Source organism: Falco biarmicus, chromosome 12, assembly GCF_023638135.1.
Source record: "Falco biarmicus isolate bFalBia1 chromosome 12, bFalBia1.pri, whole genome shotgun sequence".
Taxonomy (NCBI): Eukaryota; Metazoa; Chordata; class Aves; order Falconiformes; family Falconidae; genus Falco; species Falco biarmicus.
The window spans coordinates 24,863,553-24,886,893 of record NC_079299.1 but is presented as its reverse complement, the minus strand read 5'-3'; the positions used below and the strand labels follow the sequence as shown (position 1 = coordinate 24,886,893).

Genomic DNA, 23,341 nt, shown 5'->3' with positions numbered 1-23,341 from the left:
TGGGACCTTATGCTTCCCTCTGTCAGTTAATTTTAGAACTGTGTTTCAAATGATTTTAGTAATTCAGAAGTTACTCTGAACCAGTTGTTAAGTGGAACTGTCAATTCTGAATTTGGGTGAAGTATCAAAAATCAGGACTGAAACACATTTGCAGGTTTGGAAAAATCAGTTGTTAACGTTGGTGGAATGACAGCTGTGGATCAGGACATCATCTGAAGTTTAGTCTTCACAGCATTTCCATCTCTTAATTTTTATATTACTGTTTAAACCCCAAAACTTCAGAGGCAAATGTACTTTCCTTCTTTCTCTTAGTTGTAAAAACATTCCATTTCTCCTACCATTTAGATACAGATTCAGAATAAAAACCCAGACAGAAAAGCAAGTGGATTTTTTTCATCTTTCTTCTGATCTGTACTGAAACACTCAATTTCATTCTGTAAAATCCCTTTTTTCCCCTCCTGACTGTACATATTTGATTCATATTAAGTATATTGTACCTTGGTAGGGAAACTAGTATTCCAGGCTCTAAAGGCTGGAACATGCTGAGTGATTAATTAAAAACCTACATTTGCCTTGCTTGACAGATGTAATAAAAGCAAGAAAATGTATCAGCACATGCTGGATTGACCACAGTTTCTGCCAACAGTAAACTTATGTCATTTATTAATTGGTGACAACAAACAGTAAAAATACTTCTTTCACGGCTGCCTGAAGGGTCGGTGAGGTAGGTCCTGGGAAGAAGGGGGAGAGGTGGTGGTGCTATTTTCTTTCTCATCATTACTGCTAGCATTGGGGCAGATTTGGGTCATCCTTTTTCTTCCATCTAACATGAAGCTCTTGCAGGCACTCAGGGCAGTTGGTCTCTGTTGCGAAGTGATGATCGTACTGCTGTGTATTGGAGCCGAGAGGAGCTCTCTCCAGTTCATGGTGGCGTTAGTAATGGCAGAATTTGCCTTTGACCTGATCTCTTAATAGTGGGGATTAGAGTCTGTGACTTTCTCTTAGCAGAGTGAAGCAACTTTACAAAAGTAAGGAAAACAGCAGTGTCCCAAAATTTCTCTTTTGCTTGGCTCTGCTGAAAATGTTTTTCTAAAAGCTTGCTTGTCCTGCTCTTCCCAAGTCTACTATCTTAAGTTTAGGAAAAAAGATAGAAGCAATATAGCACGCACGTGTGTGTGTTTGTCTCTACTTTAATGTCACAGTTTTGTTTCGAATTGTTGCCCATCAGCTTCACTCCTGCAAAGCACATGCTTTTCACTAGGAATTAACTGCTCCTGTTGGAACTGGAAGACTTCTTCAGTGTGGTCTAACAACAGAAACTTCCCTGTGAAGCATTCTTTGCCGATCAGCTATTGCTTGGCAGCCTAGCATTAAACAGACGGGGAAAAAAAAGGAAAGGATAAATATTTTGAATAGAAAGAGAGCTACAAATCTTCCTTAAGTGTTGGTAAGAGCTAGCATCTTTGCATTAGTGCAATTCACCTTTTCTGTCCTTTCTTGAGTAGCTCTTGTCAGTAACCAACTAATTTTGGTCTGAGCTGCTTTTATAGCACCACTTCATTAGAGCCTGAGTTCATGACTTTGCTTTTAGGCACTACGTTAGCCGAGCAGCTGCACATGTTTGCCCTACATGCTTTGCTGTGTGGACATAGATTTAAAAATAATGCTGAAATGCTCTGTTGAATTTCTGCTGAAGTTCAGCATGTCAGTGTGTAGCCATGTTTTGCCCCTTCTCCTTCCTTGAGATACAAGTACTAGCAATTTGTGGCTGCAGCACACTGCATCTTAATGATGTTTTAAGAACAGCAAATTTCTATCTCATGGCTTTTATCTCAGAGTTTTTAAAGCTGATGTGACACCAGGTTCCTGTGTGACAATAGTAGTCAAGCTGTTTGGTTACCTGCTTAAAAGGAGAGGTGGGGTGTAGATCGGGAGTGAAGCAAAGTGACCTTTGTTGGCAGTGCTAGTTGGTGTCAGCAGTATTGATCCAGCTGGGTTAGAAATATACCATGGTCACTTAAATTTGTGGACTGACTAAATCAAGCTATTTCTTATAACATGTGTTTTCCCTAAGGCAAATTTACTGATACAAAGAAGACATTTCCATCATGTGTTATTTAAACATGTTAAAATATTTACTAAATATTTGTTGCTAAAGAGGTACCTGATTGCATACATATATATGTAGAGATATATGCATTAATATGTTTGCAATGGCACTTGACATTTTATAGTCATAGTTTTATAGCATAGTCTAGAGTGCTGTGCAAACATTAATTACATGAATCCTATCAATAAATAAAATAACTAAACAAATGCTTACTAGACTGTGCCATTTTACATGTAAGGCAATTGAAACAAGAATATTACAGCTGTAATTGCCTGAGATTTTTGTAGTATTAGAAGGTGCTGGCGTTACCAAGCATCTCTGAAGATGCTGAAACTTACATTTTGTGAGTTTTAGTCCTGGCTCTGTCTTAAAGCAACAGCGGAAAGGGGAAAAAGCAAATGAAACAGTCCTGGATAGAATGATCTTGGCAAGAAGGTTATTTGATGTGTGAAAACTTTCACAGAATATTATCACCTTGGGAGACACTTTGAAAACACAGAAGAGCCTTGAAAGAGTGGCAGGGTACCCGGAGGAGCCCCAGTGCTCCAAACAGGCACTTAAGAGCAGTTTTGTTTGCCTGTGGTAACAAACTGTAGAACTGGCAAAGCCACTTTTGCGGTACCATCCATTTTTTTCCCCCTGAATTCTTAAAGCATTGACTGTCACAGGTAAAATGAATGACAGTTAACTAACTGGGTCAAGTACTGACCGGCTTTCTGGCTGTAATGTCATTTACACTGCACAGTTGAGGAGCAATTCCTTGAAGTCACTACTAAAATGAGCAAGTTAAGAGAGTTAAGCCTAGGGGCAAGTGTTCCTAAAGAATGTCTGGGGTCTTTTTCTGGTTGGTTTTTTTGGTTGGTTTTTTTTTTTTTTTGGGGGGGGGGGCGGGGGGAAGTTGGTTTGTTTGGTGGTTTTGGTGTTTGTGGTTTTTTTCTTTTGACAGGATAAATAGAATTCTCCCAAATTGTGGAAGGTTTTCATTTTGTGCTACTGATATGTGTTTTAAGAAAATTTAATTGATTCAGCTTCTGATGGAATCATATTTACTTTATTTTTCCAAATGATGTGTATGTTTATCTGTTGTGTTTGTGGTTGTTACGGAGCTGTGTAGCTGAACGATTGGAAGGGGCTGTCTCATTTTGCCAGTGGCCATTTGTTGCTGCTAAAAATGACAACACAACTGTTAGATGCTCACAGTGACTTCAGGGTGCTGAGCTCCAGGATTCTTCCTGATGCCCAGGGCTTGCCTGAGGTGCTGCTCTTGCAGGATCCTCAACATCTATGTAAGAGGACATAATGGTTGCTAAGCCTTCACTTCAGGCTGTCAGCCAAACAGTAACAATCCCCTGTTCCAGGTAATGATGACCTGGATTAATCCAGACAGTCCAGTGCGAGTGCTAGTGTATAAGCAAGAACATTCTCCTCCAAATCTGAAAAGTAGATACAACAGTGCACGTGGCAGAATCAATAATGGGTTTTATGGTTACTGGGAAGTAACAGATAAAACTCTCTAAACTGCACGGATCCATTCACGTAAACTAGAATAACTCTTTTAAAAGCCTCAGATGGCTTCTCCAATTCACTGATAAAGCTATCAGCAAATCCACAGTCTTGGCACTGATGACTTATATGACTGTTACGTGCTTGCAGGATGAAGCTCTTCAGTGACAAACTTAACAGCGATATAAATACAGTAAAACGTTAAACGTGGATGATTCATCCAATTGCAAATCAAATTCCAAATATTGCAGACTTGAAACCAAACCAATGGAACAGTGTTTTGTAAGTGCTTGGAAGCACTGTGTTAGATAATGTAAGAACAAAACTGATGAGAAAATGAGAGCTAAATGTGTAACATCAGAATTGATCTACCTGAACATAGACAGCTGTGCTGCTCTTATAGTCCCTGGGCTGAAAGAGGTGCTCCTGGGGCTCAGCTCTACTCATTTTAAAATGGCCACCTGAAACAGGTCAGATGAATCATGGTCTGAAAGTGCCTTTTCTTTTTTTTTGCCATGAATTGTATGGGGAGCTCAGATGAATTCTACATGGATAGGCTGGACATGTAAGCATAAAGCAGTCAACGACTGGTTCCATTTCTTCCATTTGCTTCCCTGTATTTACTAAACTCCTCATGTCCAGCTGTTGGGAAGACTGTTCAGTCTCATGGTTGCTACATGCAAGAGGGACTAGATAAAAGGCTTTGTTTTATCCTTTAGGATAAAATAAAATCCAAAGGCTTATATTCTTCAAAGTCTTTGGATATCACATTTGACTTCACACTGTTTCTAGAGGAAAAGACATTACACTGTGGGGGTGAGGGAACCTTTCAGAAACCATTTGAAACTGCTTCTGCTGCCTTGAGAAAGACTTCATAGAACTTTTTAAGCAAGGTTGCCGTGTTCTTACAGGATAACCAATATCCTAAATAACAATAACAGGTAGCCCTGTTACCATGTGTATGGCAATATTTCCATTGACTTCTGGATCTCTCAACCAAGTAGTCACAATCCTTTCTTATTACGATCACCTGTTTCCGTTAGGAGGTGGTTGGATGTGTATATGAAACACAGCTGAAAACGTGTACTTGCGTAAGTGAGGCTTTTCTGAATTATTTTGTAGGAGAAACGTTGTACTGTGTGTTAATAAGTTAATTTCACAAGGATTGTCTTCTGATGATGTTTTAATATGAGATTTATATTTTGGGAGTGTTAAAGCTATGGCTCACAGACCCACCTGCCAGATTTGCCAAGACAAGCAGATTAGGCTTTAGTGGACGCAGCTGAATAAGACACAGGTGCAACGAGTAATGAGCTAGGAAGACTGTTATAACGCTCAGACCTGGACCTGGCTGTGTCAGTCTTTCAGGGTCGTTTGGAGCTTGTGCAGATCTCTAGCTTCACCTGAGATCCTTATGCTGAGCCTTCAGAGTAATTATAGCACACTAATGAAAGTGTGAAATCCTTGCCTGGGGCTGCGTGGACGTGGTGGACTGGATTTCAAGTTGGGTAAGCTCTGGCACAGCTTTACTCCTCTGTGCTATTTCACATTTCTCTGCTAATGTTTGACTTAATCCTTTCCTGTTCGTGCTTTGTTCTATGTTATTTTGATGCCGGGGGCTGCTTGTGTTTCTAGCTGGCTCTCCTCTTACATGGCTCTCTTTGCTATAGCGAGTGCATGCCTTTGACTTCAGACTTGGCTCCCATCTGTGTATTTAAAAGTAAAATGATTTCTAATGCTAATTGGGGTGAGGGAAAATGAGAGAAAGAGTTTAAAAATTCATATTGAATATTTATAAGCATCCTCGGTGCATTTGGTGAAACTGGGATGAAAAGGTTTCTAAAAGGTTTCTAATTTCTGCTGGGAGGCACTTTGTTGTGCTTCAGCAGTAATGGCAGCTGAAGGAGTGAGGCCTGTGGGGCCCGGGAAGGCTCCAAATACATTTACTTATCCCAGGTTTGGGTCATATTTTCCGTTGGTGTAATTACTGAGTGGTAATGGGATGAAAGAGCTCACCTGTGTAGATTTATGGCCCCTTTTAAAGGCAGGAGCTGTACTTGGGCTCAGTGGGGGAGAGATGCTTTTTGTTACACTTTGTAAAAAAAGTATCTTTTTATTTATTTTTTTTTTTCTTTTGGGGAATAGATATTGTTTTTTTTCCTCAGAGCAGACAAAGGGTTTCTTTAGCACCAGTGTTTGTTTGAACCCTTGCGTGCCTGGCCACATATTCATGCTAAGGCAGGCAAAGAGCCTTGAGGAGGGTCTTTGTCAGCCTGGCTGGATGAGAGCTTTCTGTGAACCTTGTTCACTGATGGATCTGTTTATGCTGATTTTGGTGATGATCAAAGGAGGCAACCCTGGGGTAACTTGTTATAAATCATCCTCTACTTGTATTTCTAAATTATTTTGCTCAAAAGAAAGTTGTTATGGACCATAGCCTCCATTGCCAGTTTTAGAACATTACAGTGTCAGGGAGAAGTCGTTGGAAATGATGCACAAAAGCTAGTGATGTACTGTAGGAATGCTGCATTATGTGATGTAGCATGAAAGACAGTGTGGCGAGACTGGGCATCAGTCCTGTTAAAATAGGAGGGGGCAATCCAATCTGTTCTTAAGCTTTTTGTGGGCGCCATAATTTGCTTGTTAGGGGTATGTAGAGAGAACCCTGAGGTGAGTCAGTAAAATCTAATGTTAAAGGTAAGCCTGGGAACCAAGATTCCTCTTTATTTTTGTGTTGCATTTGTCCGCTCTTAAAACTAGTTGACAGGCTGTGAATGCTGGACCTCTCACTGAGAGCCAGGTAAATACCTGATGCCACTGGCAGTTTTATTCAACTTTTTTTTTTTAACTGTGTTTTTTGTTTGGTTGGTTTTTGGTTTTTTTGTTAGCATTTATTGCTGCTTTGTGATAACTTTGCTATTGCTAGGTTCTTCTGGTCAGATGATACTGATGCTGTTCCAGTTGTTTTCAGCGTTACCTCTGCTCAAGGTGGCCCCAGTGTTGCTGTTTTAGAATGCAGAACAGCGTCTGCATTGAGTCTTTCTGTGGCTTCTTTTCTTTAAACCCCTGTACCATTTTGCAGCTGATACCGATGTTCTTTGCTTTATGACAGGCAAAACTACATCTACTGCCACCATGTGTATTGCCCAAGGCAAGACCACAAAGAAAGGCAGTTTGATTTTCTCTGTCAAGTAGGCAAAATGGAATGGGAGCCCTCAGCTCCAAGGGAGCTGTGTGTGCAGCCCCATCCTAGGTCAGGTGCTGGTGATGAACAGGCTACCTTACACCTGATTTTTCTTTCTTGGAGCAGATCAGTGGTTGGAGGCTGAGCAGTGGACTGTGTCTCTTTCCCCCCCCCTCTCCCTTTCAGCACCAGGGAATGACTGCCCAGAAGCAATGCCTTGCAGGGGAGAATTGTAGCTGGTTATTTACAGCCATTCTTCCTGCGGAGTGGCATCAAGGACAGCACAGAGTAAACTTATTGCTCTCTATTCTTTTTTTTTGGTTTTTTTTTTTTTTTCTGGGAAAAGATTGTCAGATGTAAGGAGGAGAGTGCAGAAAGGCTGGGAACCATGAATTTCACTTACTTATTTTTATTTCAATATTAATTACACTTGGACTTCTCTGGTGGAGCAGCAGTCTAAGAACAACCAAGATACTTCAGAGTCAGAGGTATCGGTGCTAAAACTGTGCATGATATGAAGCATTCCCTGCTTCCTTCTATACCAAACGGTACCTCCAAGCCATTTTGCGTTCTAGATAAAGCCTCTTTAAATGGAAGACGCTTCTTTCCTGCATTTAGTTGAACACTGAATTTTTAAAAGTTATTTTCTGGTCCATACCCTTTTCAGGAAGGAAGTTAAACTTAAGATTTTCATCTTTAGATAGTATTGTTAATAACCACAAGGAACCTGCAAATCTAAAGAAAAGGAGGAGACGGGTGGATGTATAAGATTTTGCTCTACTTGCTGTGGTGTTTGTGATTCTGATTTTGTGTGTATTTTTGACCAGTAATTTTATACAAATATTGCAAGTAACAAAGTGTCTGTAATTCCTGAGATTTTCAGTTGTACTTCATATTGGACCATATTTATGTATCAAGGCAGTAGTAGACCCTTTTCTAACCCTAAATAATCCTCACTTGAATATTCAGGTGCTTTCCAGTAATTAGTTATCGTACATAATTGCTAATTTTTCTCTGAGGGCAGGAAGCTTTCTTTCTGTCTTACAGAAAGAACCTGAGCCACCAGGCTGAGTGCATCACTTTTCCATGCTACATGCAGAGCCTGCTGCTGCTGAAACAGGAATTTCACTCAAGTACAGTGCCAGCTTTACAATGAGAATAATACCCAGTAGTTACCGCTGCTGACCCTTCGGAGTTTTGGGTTTTTTTATGTACAGCAGCCCTTCTGTTTTCGTCTCGCTTCATTACATGCACTGTTCATTTTGCTATTCGCTATTTTGCTTTAGCTCCCATCAGAGCAGGCCTCCTGGAGGAGCTAATTGTGGGACCGTAAACCCCGCTGGGAACTACCTGCGTCCTGCCGTTCGGTTGCCGCAGAGGAGTTACTGGCTCGGTAGCAGGGGCACTTCAGAGGTTGCTTGTCGTCAGATCTCAAGGCAAAATGCTCGTCAAAGTGTGTGATGTTTTAGGCCTTTTGCTGGCATCTCACTTCTCCTGTGTGTACATTCATTAGTGTTAAGGATTTACTGTGGAATTTAGATTATTCCAGCAAATTGCTTGGTTTCTGCTATTAATTAATCACAATCCATGATGTTTGATCATTTAATATTTCACGTACTGCCTCACTTAGCTGCCTTCCTGTCTGTTGTCGTGTCCCCCCCCTCCCCCCCCGCCCCCAGTTTCATTAAGCAAGTGTGAAAACCATGTGAATTGTAAAATATCTGAGTTCCTGAAAGATTACTGGGATTATCTGTGGAAAGAGTGGAATAGTCTCAAATTTATTAATTTAGTCCATAAGTGTGATCACTGTTGTACTAACTGTAATTACTTTTGTTTATGGTCAGCCTTGAATACGCTGGCTTTAAACGTTTACTGTATCATATATTGCCTCATTCTAAGTGGCACTGGAAACTAACCCTGCACAGAAAATGAACCGTGAATACGAGCTGTATGTTGCCGATATCTTCAAAATTGCTGAGAATCTTCCTTAATGGAAGAACATCAAGATCAACGTTTGACCGGAATTGATTTGAATGGTTGATACTGAGATAGAAGGAAAATAGCCTGATTTCACTGAGGGAATTAGAGGGGTAATTGGACCACAGTTTGCGATGGATGGCAATGGTTAGTACAGTGAGTGGATTTCAGGCTGTAACTGATCTGGCTATTTGGGCTTTTTTCCCCTGCATATTTTTGAGGCATAGAGTAATGTATCTGACGTGGGGAAGGGCTTTTTCCTGGACAGTCAGACCTATTGCCAAACTCTCTGGATTATGGAAATAACGTGATTCCCAGTTGGTAAAGATGTCAGATACAGGCATTTTAAACATAAATTTCCTTTTAAAAAGTTATGTAAACCCAGACAGAATTTGAGCCTTAAGATCTGTGGCTTTGAGGGGTAGATAGGAAGTATAGGAGACTTCTGTGGCCACTGCCCTGAGCTTTCATAGCCTCATTTTTCCTTCTGCCTCAGTTGTTCTGTTCTTCACATGCATGTGGAGCTCATGCAAAAAAATCTGATTATTTGCCCAGAAGAGCTCTCCAGTCAGCCCTGCAAATCAGCTCCAAGGAACCATAATGATTTTGACAAAATCTCCTTAACCTTTTATATACACTTAAAAAGAGGTCTTTCTATCAGAACAGAATGCTTTGTGGTGGTTTTTTTTTTTTAAGTTACTTTGCATTTATATATTATGTGTCATACACGGTGCAATTTTAAAAGTGAAAACGAAATGCTTTTATTTCATTGGTATTAAATGTTTCAATTAACATAAAAAAAAGAATTTGTAGAAAAAGAAACCCACAAAACTCACATACTCATCTTTGGAAAGTTACCAGATTTTAAACTTCCAGAATTCACTGTGAAATTTCCATTCCTATACCGCTCCACATGTATGCTAAAACATGTTTGCAGAACCACACCAGATGTACTGATAGATTTAATGAAACAGAAGGTAATTTAATAGAATGAAAATTGTATTTGTGAACTATGCATACCTGTATACAGGCATGGAAACTGTTTTATGGCAGCGAGATCCTGCTACCCTTATCCAGCCCTGGTTTTCACAATGAGTAATCTAGATGTCAGTCACAGTTTTTCAGTAAAGAACTTTGAACTCCTGCTAAGAGGTTTATGTTATGAAGTATGGATAATAAAATAGAGAGGAACAGGGCTGTCATGGCTGTTCTGGAGTATCTCTTTTAAGTAGTTATTTTACATACAGGGTAGTCTAACCTTTGAAGTCAAAATGTTCACAGCATTAACATATGACTTCCCAACAAGAAATTTTTTTAACTTTTACAAAGACAAGCATAGCTTAAAAATAGACAGTTACTTGCTTAGATTTAAATGTTCAACTGGAATCTTCCTATTAATTGGAATGAGGAAAAAGCTGTACAATTTGAGCTGCAAATGGAGCTTTATAATTGACTGCTAGAAGTGAGATGCTATTCTCCTAATACCATGTCTTTTAGCCTTCCCAAAGCTAAATGTCTGCTAGCCTTCCAGTCACTCTCTGCCAGTCCTGTGGAGACAGGTGCATTTAATATCAGACATACATCTTCCTTCCCTGGCACCTGCCTCAGGTGGGGCTGGAAAGCCCTCAGGAGTTGTTTGCTTGCTGCCTGAATGTCTTGGACAGTAAAGTTATACAAGACTGTTCCCAGCTGGACACTGTGAGCTGTCTGTTTCCTTAAAGTTCTTTGTACGTTCTGTTTGCTGGTGTTCAGAAGAAATTCCATATATTATATTTTTCTGAGTGGAAGTCACTCTGCTTCTGCCTTACCACTTACAGCATCAGCTCGGGTGCATTGTAATGGCTCAGAAAAGCACTTGTGTAACGCCTTATGGCTGAAGGATGGTTTGTGGTAGTTTCAAATAATTTGTGGTTCATTCTGTTCTTTTATTGTAGATTTTTCAGGAAATAATCTTGATGTGATTTGTGAAGCCCTTCAGAAACTGGCACTGTTGACTTTAACCCAAGTGAAGTTACGCGTTGTAAACCTGTAGCAAATAACTTCAGTGTTTTGGGCACACTTTTCAAAAGTAACATAGAGTGACGTTCTCAAGAGTGATTTGGGTCCTCTGGTGTAACTCTTTGTAAGTCTTACTCTAGATTCCTGAGTCTCTTCACAGGTAAAAGTTTTCCATGTCATCCTTATTAGTAGCCAATAGCTTCATGATGTTTTTTTCTCTCTTCCTCAGCTCCCTTTTTTAGATACTGGATACTTCTTTTATCACAATGGCATTGCCAAGGCCAGGAGAAGACGCAGTCTTCAACACAAGCTTCACCTGGAAAAGGATTCCAGGGTAAGTGACTCATTACGTGCACCTGTCATGTCATCTTTGTGACACAGACTATTGTTCATGAGACCAGGTGATGATCAAATCTGTGGTTATGAGTATGCATTTTTCCCCATGCTTGTTCCAAGCTTTGTAACTGCCGTATGCACACACCTCCCAGACGGCCCCAGCTTTTATCTTTATTTCACTACTACAAATACTTACATTCTCTGAGGTGTATGCTGTCTCCAGTAAGACTCAGTGATGCCACAGTCTCCAGGGCATCTTGGTGCACTCTGTGCTCTGGGGAGGGGTGATCTAGGGTATATCTTACAGTCACCCTGCCCCACCCCACACCATGCATCCTGCTAGTCTGTGGGTTATCCACCCCAGAATATCTTTTGGTGTGAACGATGACATTTTCTCTTCAGTCACACTGGGGACTTTTTCTTGGGGAGTAGCTTACACACCAGACGCTAAGAGAGTGTATGTTGTCAAACTTCAGTATTTCTTTCAGAGGCTTTTGCTTGCAACCTACAAATGGCATGCTCTATTTTCAGAAGCATAAACCCCTCAGACGAAAGGTTAAGGCCCCTTTTGCAGAGGGCTACAATCTGGCACTAGCACATTCTTTTTTCTGTTCTTCAGAGTTTTTACACCAGTGTAATACTGGGCTGGAATGGGGCCAGGTAGCACAAAAAATGTATTTACTGCCCAAAGAAAGTAGATAAGCCTGAGGAATGATATCATGACAGCAAATAGATTATTTTTTAATCCTTCAGTAGGATTTAAACTCTCTACACTGTGAGCAAAAAAGAGGGGGGAGCAATTTTATTCCAGACAGAATTCTGTTGCCAGATATTATATGGTATTGGAACACCTATGAAAATGAAAAACTGAGTAGGAAGAAAAGAAAAATAGGTTAAATAAGATTGTCACTGTTGTTGTGACACCAGAGCAAGCAAGGTCTGATGAATTCCCAGCTTAATTTTCCTACAGAAAATTCAAGTGGTTCTGGGCCCAGGTCAAACTGGGATCCACATGGCTGGGCACTCCTGCAGCTGGTAGCCATGTGAGTGAACTACACAGGTTCTAGGTGCTGCCTGCCCCATCACTTCATCTTGGGATGCTGAGTGCTGGCAGGTTCCTTGAGGCTGCTGCTGGTCTTCCAGTGCTCTGAGGTACCTCTTCCTGGCCCCCTTCTCTAAAGCTTCCACCAGATACAGGTGAGGGGCTATAAGGAAGAGACGCATTCAACCTGCCTTGCACAGAAATTCTCAGACTTCCCTTGTTTTCTTTACCGAGCAGGGATTGGAAACTAAACCATTGAGAAACCATCCACAATTAGCGGATGCTAAGGAAATGTCCTGAGAGGTGTCTTTCATTTCCCTGAACCACCTGCTGTTGTTAAAAGCCATTTCTGAAAAAGCATACAGCTAAGTATGTTGCAAACCAGTGACTGAGTACAGTCACTGTGCAGGTGACTATACTGGAAATAATCCTCTGACAATTTTACAAATATCTGTGATACTTGTAAGAATCCACCAATTCTCATTGCAGTCTCATATTGCATGGCTGAGCACTCCCGTATAATTCCAGACTGGCTTTTGCATTGACTACCTCTAAACCAAGTGTCTGCAGTGCTATTAAGAACAGCTTAAATGAATCTACCTTCTTGCTCAAAGACGCTCTGTTTCACAGTCATCTGATATTTGCGGTCTCTAAACTCTTAGTTGGCTTCTGTCACATGCAATGAAATCCCATTTTTGCTGTTAATCTCCACTTCTTCCTGGTGCTGCATACCAATAGCTCAGCTCTCCTCAGCTCCTTCCTTTGATCTGAGGGAATAAAGCCCCATGTTTAAATAACTAAGAGTATCACCCATGTGAGGAAAAGGATGATCCTGGTTGTATCCTGACCTAGTGGTTGTGCTGGTGGCTGGAAGGGGGATGGAAGCAACATTTCATTTCCACATGTAACATGACATTTTTCTTGTCTAGCCCTCCTACTTACTCTGTCCTGTTGGATAGTCCTTGAGCTCTTATGATACCGTATAGGTCAGTTGCTTTTTGTAATACAGTTTTGTAATAATTAAAATAATTACTTTTATTTCCCTTCTTTGTTTTATATCTGGAGTTTGGAGAAGTCATTAAAATTCCTGTCATATTTGCAGATAAGTGGAAACATGAGTTGTGTTGACAGTACTTAATTTCAAACTCCAAAAATAACTTCTAAATTTAATGGCAACTTTCTAGACCATTTACATTCAATTTTACTTAGCAACAAATGTCAGCACTGTCATGGTTAATATGTTAATGCATGAAGCCAAGAATAAAATGTTCCTGTTGTCAGGCTAGCCAGGAAGCAAACTTCCACCGCAGGGCTGTACAGATCTCTTGGGAACCATTATGGTGACTGCTGTAGTTGCTTATCCCTACCCAAGTGTTGTGAGAAGGTGGGCTGCAGTTTTTCTGTATACTTTTCACTTTTAAGGAGATTACAATTCCTAGCTAATTTTAATTATTAGTTGCAAAACAGCACAGATGTTCACTCAATTAATTAATGTTCTTTAATCAAGTAAGTCCCTTGAGGAACCATGTCAGTTTTTCAAGAGTCTGGGGAGATAGATGGCAGAGCAGTATGTGAACAGGTTACTGCATCATTTTCATGCTCTGCATGTCTTTTAAAATGCTTGAAAAAGCTTTGTTGTGTAAAATTTATTCTGTTTTTACCAAAATAATTTTGAGATATGCTAAACATACAGAGCAGTTGTGTGATAAACGTCATTGCTGTCAAAGGGGTGGGAATGGAGCGTTAAGGTGCCTTCCTAGAGAATCCAGTAAGAACTGAACCTGCGCTCTGGAGAGCAGCCTCAAATATGATCAATTTGGCATTAATACATCAGCGTTGCTGAAGCCTGAAGCAGCACTGGCAGCAGGTGAAGGCAGATGTAATAGTGGCAAATAGTGTGTCGTGCTATTGAACTGTTCAAGAAAAGTGCAGGCAGATGAAGCACCGTGGCTTTTGCAGTCTGTACTGACATCCTCTCAGGGATCCTTGCGTCAGAATGGCAGATGCCACAGTGAACTGCTTCAAATGGAGACTGTTTAGTTATTTAAATCAAATTCTCTGAGGTACAGAGAACCTTCCAGGAGAGGTTTGCTCAGAAACAACTGTTTTGCATCAGTTGCAACTTCCCATGATTTCCAGGTGTGCTTGTATATTGTTGTTTTACCATGTGTGCCTTTGGTGCCAAATAGATTTGGAGTGGGGGGCAGGATGAGAAGTCTCTAACATTTTTACATGTTAAAGCTGGAATTTTTAATGAGATAAGGCATAGCAGCTAGAAATCCAGCATTTGCCGTGCAAAATTGCATTTTTGTCTGCGTTTATCTGTTAATTGCTTCAGCTGAAATTTCTCAGACCGAAAGGTCAGCCATTAGGCTTGGTTTGCCTTGGGGAACTTGACTTAAGTAGCTGCTGTGCTTAGCCCTGGAGTTGCAGGCAGGGAGGCACTCCTTGCCATGGCCCCTGGGCACAGGCAGCTGGGAGGAGGAAGCAGCAGGGTGACAGCAAGGGGCAAGGGCCCCGAGTGACATAAAGCCAATGAGGGGCCAGTGTAGGATAGAACCAGACATCAGCGTGAAGGTGAAGAGAGAATAAGTGGGACAGGCTGGAACAAGAGCCCAGAGCTGGAAAAATAGTTGAGTGATTTGGGCACAGAGCCAGCCCGTGAGCTGAGGAGGACGTGGAGAAGCACAGGGGTAGATTGGTGAGACTAGAAGCAGAGCGTCCACATTGACATCAAAGCACTCTGCCTTCCCAGTGCAGGTCAGGATGCAACCTTGGAGCAAGGTGACCTTTTTCAAGGGAGACAGCTGTACGAGCCAGGGGAAATACAGCTTCTGTAAGAGCAAACTTTCATTATGAGAAACAGTGGTATGTTTCATCAGTGTGATTGCTCTGGAAGAGTAACTTAGAAATACAGCAATATTTCACACTGCCTTGTTTGTTAGGCTTCCTGTCTCAGAAAGTACCGTAGAGGCGGCGTGGGAAGTGGAGACCTTTTCTGTTCCACCATTGCTAAAAGAAAACCAGGGGATTTGCTTCGCTTTGACTTTCAAAACCAACTTAGATTCTAGCCTCCTATGGAGAGACTCAGTTGTATTATTAATAAATGTTTTGAAAAGTTGCCACGTAAGTGAAAGGAAAGAAAAAATACATGGTCATTATGTTACCTTTCAGAGCAATGCTTCCGTAGTGTTGCTGCTGTTGAGAATTTTCTGTTAGTAAATAGTCTCTCACTGAAGGAGCAAGAGTTGAAACACAGTTGGTTCTCTCAAAGATTATTTTGCTTTCTTTCAAGTTTTAGATAAAACCTTTTTCCTCCCACACAGTCTCTCCTGTCAGACAGCTGCCAAGATTAATCCCGCTCAAGAAAGAGGCTTTAATAAACAGGGAAGAGTTGAGTCCCATTACTGGTATCTATATGCGAGTGCATCTGTGTTGGTATTGGGGGAATAAATATATATGTGCAGAGGGAGGAAGGTGAAATGAAAATCTTCCACTGAGAGTGAGTGAGTTTGGCACTTAGTTGATGACTTCTTTGGAAATAAACATCCCAGTGATGGCAATTGTTATGTTGCAGAAAGGGATTAAGAAAGGAGACTTGGCTGATACCCGAGCTGGTACAGGAGTCTGGGGAGGGCAGAACTGTAGCTTCTTCAAGGCGCAGTCTCTAGGTGCCCATGGTTAACAGTACTTCCACATTGCTTGTGTCATGGGACATGGAAAGAAAAGAGGGCTGTAAATGATTTAATAAATCAAACTCTTCTGTATCCTTCCCATGCCCCTTAACGTGACTGGCTTGTGGTCAGACCATGGCAACCTATGAAGGTGGAAGTGCTGCCAGCTGGATATTTCATGCATGTTCACCTTTAACAGGAGGAAGGAGGGCCGGCAGCTTGGGCAGAGCACTGCCACTTACCCAGCAGCAGCCCTTAGTGCTGGCGATGCAGTGTAAGTCAACTGTCAGTGCCATTTCTGGCAGCATTAATGACAGGCTTGAGATGGGTTAAAGGTGGAGCCTTTTGCCTCGCTCCCTTAGATGCCAGCACAGATTTTCCATTTGCAAAAATGAAAATCTTCCTGGTAAGATCAGGAGAACCCAGTTGTCCTCATTTCTCCCCAGTTCGCCAGCAAGTGTACGGTGCGGTGACCTGGGGCTGCAAGGGGGTAGGAGCCATTATAGCTTTCCTTGCAGATTTTGTTATCTAAATGCTCTCTAAATGCTGTGGAGCTGTAACCTATTTCTCCAGCCTTCTAGTACCAGAGACAGGCAATTCCATGCCTGGAACATAGAAATAAGAGCAATTTGCTGTCATTTTTATTAAAATGGCTACATTTGGCATCTTTACTCCTGCTCCATGCACAATGTGGTGATTTCTCAGCTTCCTGACCAGCGCTAATGATCTTCATTCCCTGATAAGTTTCTGATCAAAGCTTGGAAGGTATCTCAAGATGCTTCCTCCCTCTGAGAAGAAAACTGGCTCGCTCCTGAAAGCAAGGGGCAGCAATACCAAAATCCACCCTGTAGGAAAGGGCCAGCACTTGACCTGTGCACTGTTGTAATCCTGCTGTTGACTCCCTTTGTGGGTAGAGGGAATAATTTCCATGCAGTTCACCACAGCGGTGACCCCAGATCTATACAAAACTTTCAGCCTCTGTGGGGGTAAACATTATGTAAAGTGGATGTAATGCCCAGGACTTGCTACCCAGCCTCACATCTTAGGGGGAGGCGTTGGGTCCCCCAGCCATTCTGCCATGCAGGGAGGTATGCATGTGTATGTTAGGACAGAGAGACGGGAGAAAACAGCAGGATAAAAAACTCTTCGTGTTTTCAGCTCTTTTATGTAGATTCATGCTGCAGATGGTAGAGGTGACAGACTTCCCAGTGAAGCCTATTTAGCATTGCCATAATATATGCTATCATGGGACTGGCACGCTGGTAGGATTATGCCCAGGAAAAGTTTGGAGCTGCTATCAATTTTATGAGACTATAGGGCAGCATTACACAAGCATTGGTGTTATCCTTTTGGAAAGAAATGGAACATTAAGTAATAAAAGCTCTGCTTAAGTACCTGTAATAAATACTGAACAGCCAAGGAAAACTCATTAGAGGAAATGTCTTCTTTCCAATGCTGAAAAAAAAGCAGCCACCCTCAAACACTGTTGGTTGAAGATGCATTGCCAGCTTGTTCACCAAACAAGAACGGAAGGCATTTCTGTCATCAGTCATACTGACAAAATGAAGCGTGTCGTGCAGAAGAGAGTCAAAGTCTTCCACGAATGGATCCCTGGTTTATTTTTTTTCAGGTGTAAGTTGTCTTATGCTTTACCCAGTGTATTTGAGGAAGAGGTGCCAAGAGTCTGTTCCAGTTGACACAGGGAGGCCTGTTCTTGTATTAATAACTTTTTTTTTTCAGGTTGATAGCATCTTGAACTCAATTTGTTTTGCTTTGTCATACAGCTCAGGGCCCATTTTGCAGATTTCTAAGTCATAATGAAGTTGGTTGGCAAGCATTACAAGAAAAAAACCCAACTATTTTCTTGAGGAACCTCTAGTCAGATATATGTAATCAACCATCTGATAATTGATCTGGTGTACGTCTTATTACTGAGAGAATTTAACTTTTAAATGAAGGAATATTCTTTATGATATTTAGACCCTTTGCAGATGTTGGCAAGTGGCTGTTTAAATGTACAGGTTCAGGAGTGGGGCTATCTGAGAAGAAGAAAAGGAAGATGCAGCAGAGATTAAAGCATACTGTTAAAGTCAGATGCAATTAGTGTCAGTTCATGGGATGATGGAATTCAACCTGCACTTCAGATATGGAAAGACAAAGCCAGTAGGACAAAAATGAGTAAGTGTCGGAAATATGCTACATGTGTTGTATGATCTTTGTCATTCCAAACAAGAAGTTGACTGGGCTGCACAGAGGAGATTTAGGTGTCTGGTAAGTGAGGAAAAAAGTTTCCCACTACTTTGCCCTGTTTGTGCTCTGACAGAAGTAAGGGGGTACTGCTGTGCCTTGGGAGCATGAAGGATAAACTAGTCTTTAGGCCATGAAATTGTTGTAACGTCAAACAAAAGATACTGGAAATTCAGTGAAGTAGCAAATTCAGTTCATGACTCTACTGGACACATAGTGTGGCTGTTGTCACTGTAAATAATGACTGCTAAATTCCCTGTGATTGCTTTTTGAAAACTGAATCTCAGGGAGTCCCATTTCTTGATGCCAGTGGCCTGCAGACTCTAATACGTGCCCAGCAAGGGTCGATGGGGATTAACTGCTGACAGAAAGCTCTGTCCAGCTATGTCTTGCATAGTTGACCAACAATGACTCCAACTGTAAAGCACTTCCACTGCTCTTTGAGATACTACAATTATTGCATAGGAGTTAGTTTCTGTAATAAGAATAAAAATAACTCTGATATAAAAAATAACGAGGCCTAGAGTTACTCAGATACTTAAGCTGTCACGTAGGTTGACACAGTAGTCCACTGCAGAGTGTGTTAAGCATCTGCTGAAGAATTTCCCAGTTTCTGGGTCTGAATTCCTGATATAAAGTGTGGCAATACTGGCTCATATTTGGACTATGTATATTGTATTTGTGATGTGCAATACAGTCCTAATGTAAAATATCACAGCATGGCCAGGGTTGGAAGGGGGCTGTGGTGATCATCTAGTCCAACCCCCTGCTAAGGCAGGGTCACCTACGGCAGGTTGCACAGTCATGTCCAGGTGGGTTTTGAACATCTCCAGAGGAGACTCCACAGCCTCTCTGGGCAGCCTGTGCCTGGGTTCTGTCACCCTCAAGGTAAAGAAGTTCTTCCTCATGTTCAGAAGGAACTTCGTGTGCTGCAGTTTGTGCCTGTTGCCCCTTGCCCTGTCACTGGGCACCACTGAGAAGAGCCTGGCCCCGTCCTCCTGACACTCGCCCTTAAGAGATGTGTATGCATTGATAAGATCCCTCTCAGCCTTCTCTTCTCCAGGCTAAACAGGCCTAGCTCTCTCTGGGCCTTTCCTTGTAAGAGAGATGCTCCAGTTCCCTCCTCATCTCCTTAGCCCTCTGCTGGACCTTCCCAAGCAGTTCCCTCTCTCAAACTGGGGAGCCCAGAACTGGACACAGCGCTCCAGATGCGCCTCACCAGGGCAGAGCAGAGGGGGAGGATCACCTCCCTCGCCCTGCTGGCCACGCTCCTAATGCACCCCAGGGTCCCACTGGCCTTCTTGGCCACCAGGGCACACCGCTAGCCATGGGCAACTCATTGTCCACCAGAACTCCGAGGTCCTTCTCCACAGAGCTGCCCTTTCAGCAGGTCAGCAGCAGCCTGTACTGTTGCGTGGGGTTATTCCTCCCCAGGTGCAGGGCCTTATGTTTGCCTTTATTGAACTTCGTTAGTTTCTTCCCCACCCAATTTTCTAGTCTGCCCAGCTCTCGCTGAATGGCAGCACAGCCTTCAGGTGTACCAGCCGTTCTTCCCAGTTTTGTATCGCCAGAAACTTGCTGAGGGTGTGTGTGCTCTGTCCCTTCATCCAGGTTACTGATGGATAAGTTGAACAAGACTGGACCCAGCACTGACCCCTGGGGAACACCATGAGCTACAGGCCCCCAGCCAGGCTCTGCGCCACTGATCACAATTCTATGAGCTCTGCTCTTCAGCCAGTTCCCCATCCACTTCACTGTCCGCTCATCTGACCCACACTGCCCGAGTTTACGTTTGAGGATGTTGTGGGAGACAGTGTCAAAAGCCTTGCTGAGGTCAAGGTAGACAACATCTACTGCTCTCCCCTTGTCTACCCAGCCAGCCATTCCATCATGGAAGGCTATCAAATTGGTCAGGCATGATTGCCTCTTCATGAGTCCATGTTGACTGTTCCTAACGATTTGCTTTTCTTCCACAGTGTTCAAGGTGACCTCCAGGGTGAGCTGTTCCATCACCTTTCCAGGGATGGAAGTGAGGCTGACCAGCTTGTAGTTTCCTGGGTCCTTCTCCTTGCCTTTTTTGAAGACTGGAATGACATGACGTTGGCTTTCCTCCAGTCTTCAGGCACCCCTTCTGTTTTCCGTGACCTGTGAAAGATGATGGAGAGTGGCTTAGCAATAACATCTGCCAGCTCCCTCAGCATTCAGGGATGCATCCCATTGGGGCCTATGGATTTGTGGGTGTCAGGTTTGCTTAAGTGATCTCTAACATGATCCTTCTCAACCAGGGGAAAGTCTTCCTTTCTCCAGACCTCCTCTCTTGCCTCCGGGGTCTGGGATACCTGAGGGCCAACCATGGCAATGAAGACTGATGCAAAGAAGGCATTTAGTATCTCCCCTTCTCTGTGTTCTTCGTCACCAGGGCACCACCCTCATTCAGCAGTGGGACCACATTTTCCCTAGTCTTCCTTTTGCTACTGATGTACTTGAAGAAGCCTTTCTTGTTGCTCTTGACCTCCGTTTCCACATTTAATTCCAAATGGACCTTAGCCTTCCTTGTCCCGTCCCTGCATGTTCTGACCACATCCCTATATTCCTCTCAAGTGGCCTGTCCCTTTTTCCACATCCCATTAAACTTCCTTCTTCCATTTGAGGTTTGCCAGAAGCTCCTTACTCATCCATGCAGGCTTCCTACCCCCTTTACTTGATTCCTTACTCATGGGGATGCACCTATCTTGAGCCTGGAGGAAGTGATGCTTGAATATTAGCCAGCTCTCTTGAACTTCCTACCTTCTAGAACCCTAACCTGTGGGATTTTTCCACGTTCCTCCTTGAAGGGGCCAAAGTTAGCTCTCCTGAAGTCCAGGGTTGCAATCCTACTTGTTGTCCTGTTTCCTCCATGGAGGATCCTGAACTCCACCATATCATGGTCACTGTAGCCAAGGGTGACCCCAGCCTTCGCATTCCCCAACCAGCCATTCTTTTTTTGTGAAGCCAAGGTCTAAGAGCACATCTCGCCTCATTGGCTCCTCCAACACCTGTATCAAAGTTATCATCAATATTCTGCAGGTCCTCCTGGACAGCATGAGCCTAACTGTGTTGTCTTTCCAGCAGACAGCAGGGAGATCGAAGTCCCCCGTGAGAACCAGGGCCTGTGATCATGAGGCTACCTCCAACTGTCTGTAGAAAGCCTCATTGACTTCCTCTTCCTGATCAGGTGGTCTATAGCAAACACCCGCAACAGTGTCCCTGTGTTGGCTTGCCCCTTAATCTTCATCCATAATCTGTCAACTCATTCTGCATCCACCCCAAGGGAGAGCTCAATATGTTCCAGTTTCTCCCTCACATAAAAAGCAACTCCACCACCTCTCCTTGCTGGCCTGTCTTTCCCAAAATTTACGTAGCTGTCCATTCCAGTCATGAGCTATCCCACCATGTCTCTGTAATTGCAATGAGATCATGGCCCTGTGACCACACACACATCTCTATAATCTTTCCTGTTTATTCCCCACGCTGCGTGTGTTGGTGTATGGGCATTTCAGAAAGGTAATTGAGCGTGCAGGTTTCCCAGAAGCGGTGCAAGAGGATCCACTGTAGTCATGCGCATCCTCGAGATGGCTGGCCTTCTGATACTCACCTTGGGAGGCAGCTAAGGAACATCTACTGCTGCTCTGGTTGGGCTGGCTTATTCCCCAGTTGGGTGTGATGGCATGAACATTGCCACATTGGACCACTCCCTCCAAGTCCTTCAGTTTAAAGCCCACTTCACCAAGCTGGCCAGCCTGCTGCCAAAGAGCCCCTTGCCTTTTCTAGACAGATGGATCCCATCCCTCCCTAACAGGCTATAGTCAAAGAATGTCCTGTTGTCACAGAAGCCAGACCTCTCATGACAGCACCAGCTGCAAAGCCAGAAGCTGATGCACATTACACACCTATTTCTGGCTGTACCCCTTTCTCTTACTGGTAAAATGGAAGAGAAAATAACTTGGGCACCAAAATTTTTCACCTGCACCCCCCAGGTCTTTAGTTTTCTTTGATTCTGCCCAGGTTCTGGCTTGTGGTGTCATTCGTGCTTACAAAATGATGCAGACAATGGGAGTGGTATGTCTCAGTCTTCAAATTTTGAACGATTTGCTACCAATGCCCTTGGTCCAAGTACAAGTGAATGTCTTTCTGTGCCACAGTTAAGTGAAGTTTCTGCTGTTCCATATTACAAACATTACTGAGTATGGAATATTAAATACTTCAAACAATTTGCTACTGGAGCAAATACAGGTATCCCGCATGATGTTAAAGCTAGAGCTGAATTGATCTATTATTTTTATTTGTAACTAGAAAGACAGCTTCCAGCAGAAAAAAAAACAATCCATCAACATCAGCATTAAAGAATGTTGGAAATCTTTTATAGCTGTATTATATGAAAAAGCACCATTAGCTGCACACAATAAAATAACAGACCATCAAAATGACATCAAACTCAAACATACATGTGTCGTCTTATGGAAGTAGTATATAACTAAAATTACAGGGTAAGCTAAAACTGCTTCTCATAGAAGGGAAATAAATGAATGTACTGCAAGATAATAGACTGATAAGTGAAGACAATGCTGTGCAGGTTCACATAGAATTTTCCAAAAATAAAAGTACTGATGCGCTGCAGTCCTGGTGCCACTGGGGGCTGTGGGCTCTGTGTGGTCAGTGGTTTTAAGACGGGGTTAGACAGTGATCATAACTGACTCAGGTGTGGCTGATTCCTCCCCAGGGCCCTGGGGTGGTTCAGTTGGCCTGTTAAAGTTGCTTCCAGTCATTTATTGTATCATTTTCATATGGCTGGACGTGGTAATTGGGGTAAGGTGGGGCAAGGCAATAAAATGAGCTTTATCCCTCAAAAATACTTGTAACCAGGTGGAAGTTCAGTAATTTTACAATAAACCTCTTGAGACTGATGATGACATTCAGCCTCTAGTCTGCTGCCTGTAAATTGCTGAACTGGCGTTAGTTAAGTTTCTACTTTCTTGAGGGCTGTTCTCCTGACTGCAGCATCACTCTGCAGTCTCCCTCTGCTTTTTCCATCTCCCTCTTCTTTCCTGCCTGACAAATAGAGTCTCTGTTTTGTGGTGCAGGGCTTTTTTCTGTCTGTGCAATATGCCTGTGCAATTTCCAGCCTTGAATCATCAGTGGGGTCTGTTTAATACTGTAGTGTAAGCAGTGGTGAAAATATGGTTGAGGGTTTTTAGGATGTTGAGAAGAATGGACAGTGTGAGCCAGTGACT

The 23,341-nt window shown here is 42.7% G+C and overlaps 1 protein-coding gene across 1 annotated transcript in view; it reads left to right on the top strand.

Annotated features, from left to right (window-relative positions):
* PCSK2 (proprotein convertase subtilisin/kexin type 2) overlaps nucleotides 1–23,341 on the top strand; it is a 109,132-nt gene that overhangs the window by 10,035 nt on the left and 75,756 nt on the right. The window contains exon 2 of the mRNA XM_056357564.1: nucleotides 11,002–11,106. Within this exon, the coding sequence (XP_056213539.1) occupies nucleotides 11,002–11,106 (105 nt within the window). The remainder of the gene's footprint in view (nucleotides 1–11,001; nucleotides 11,107–23,341) is intronic.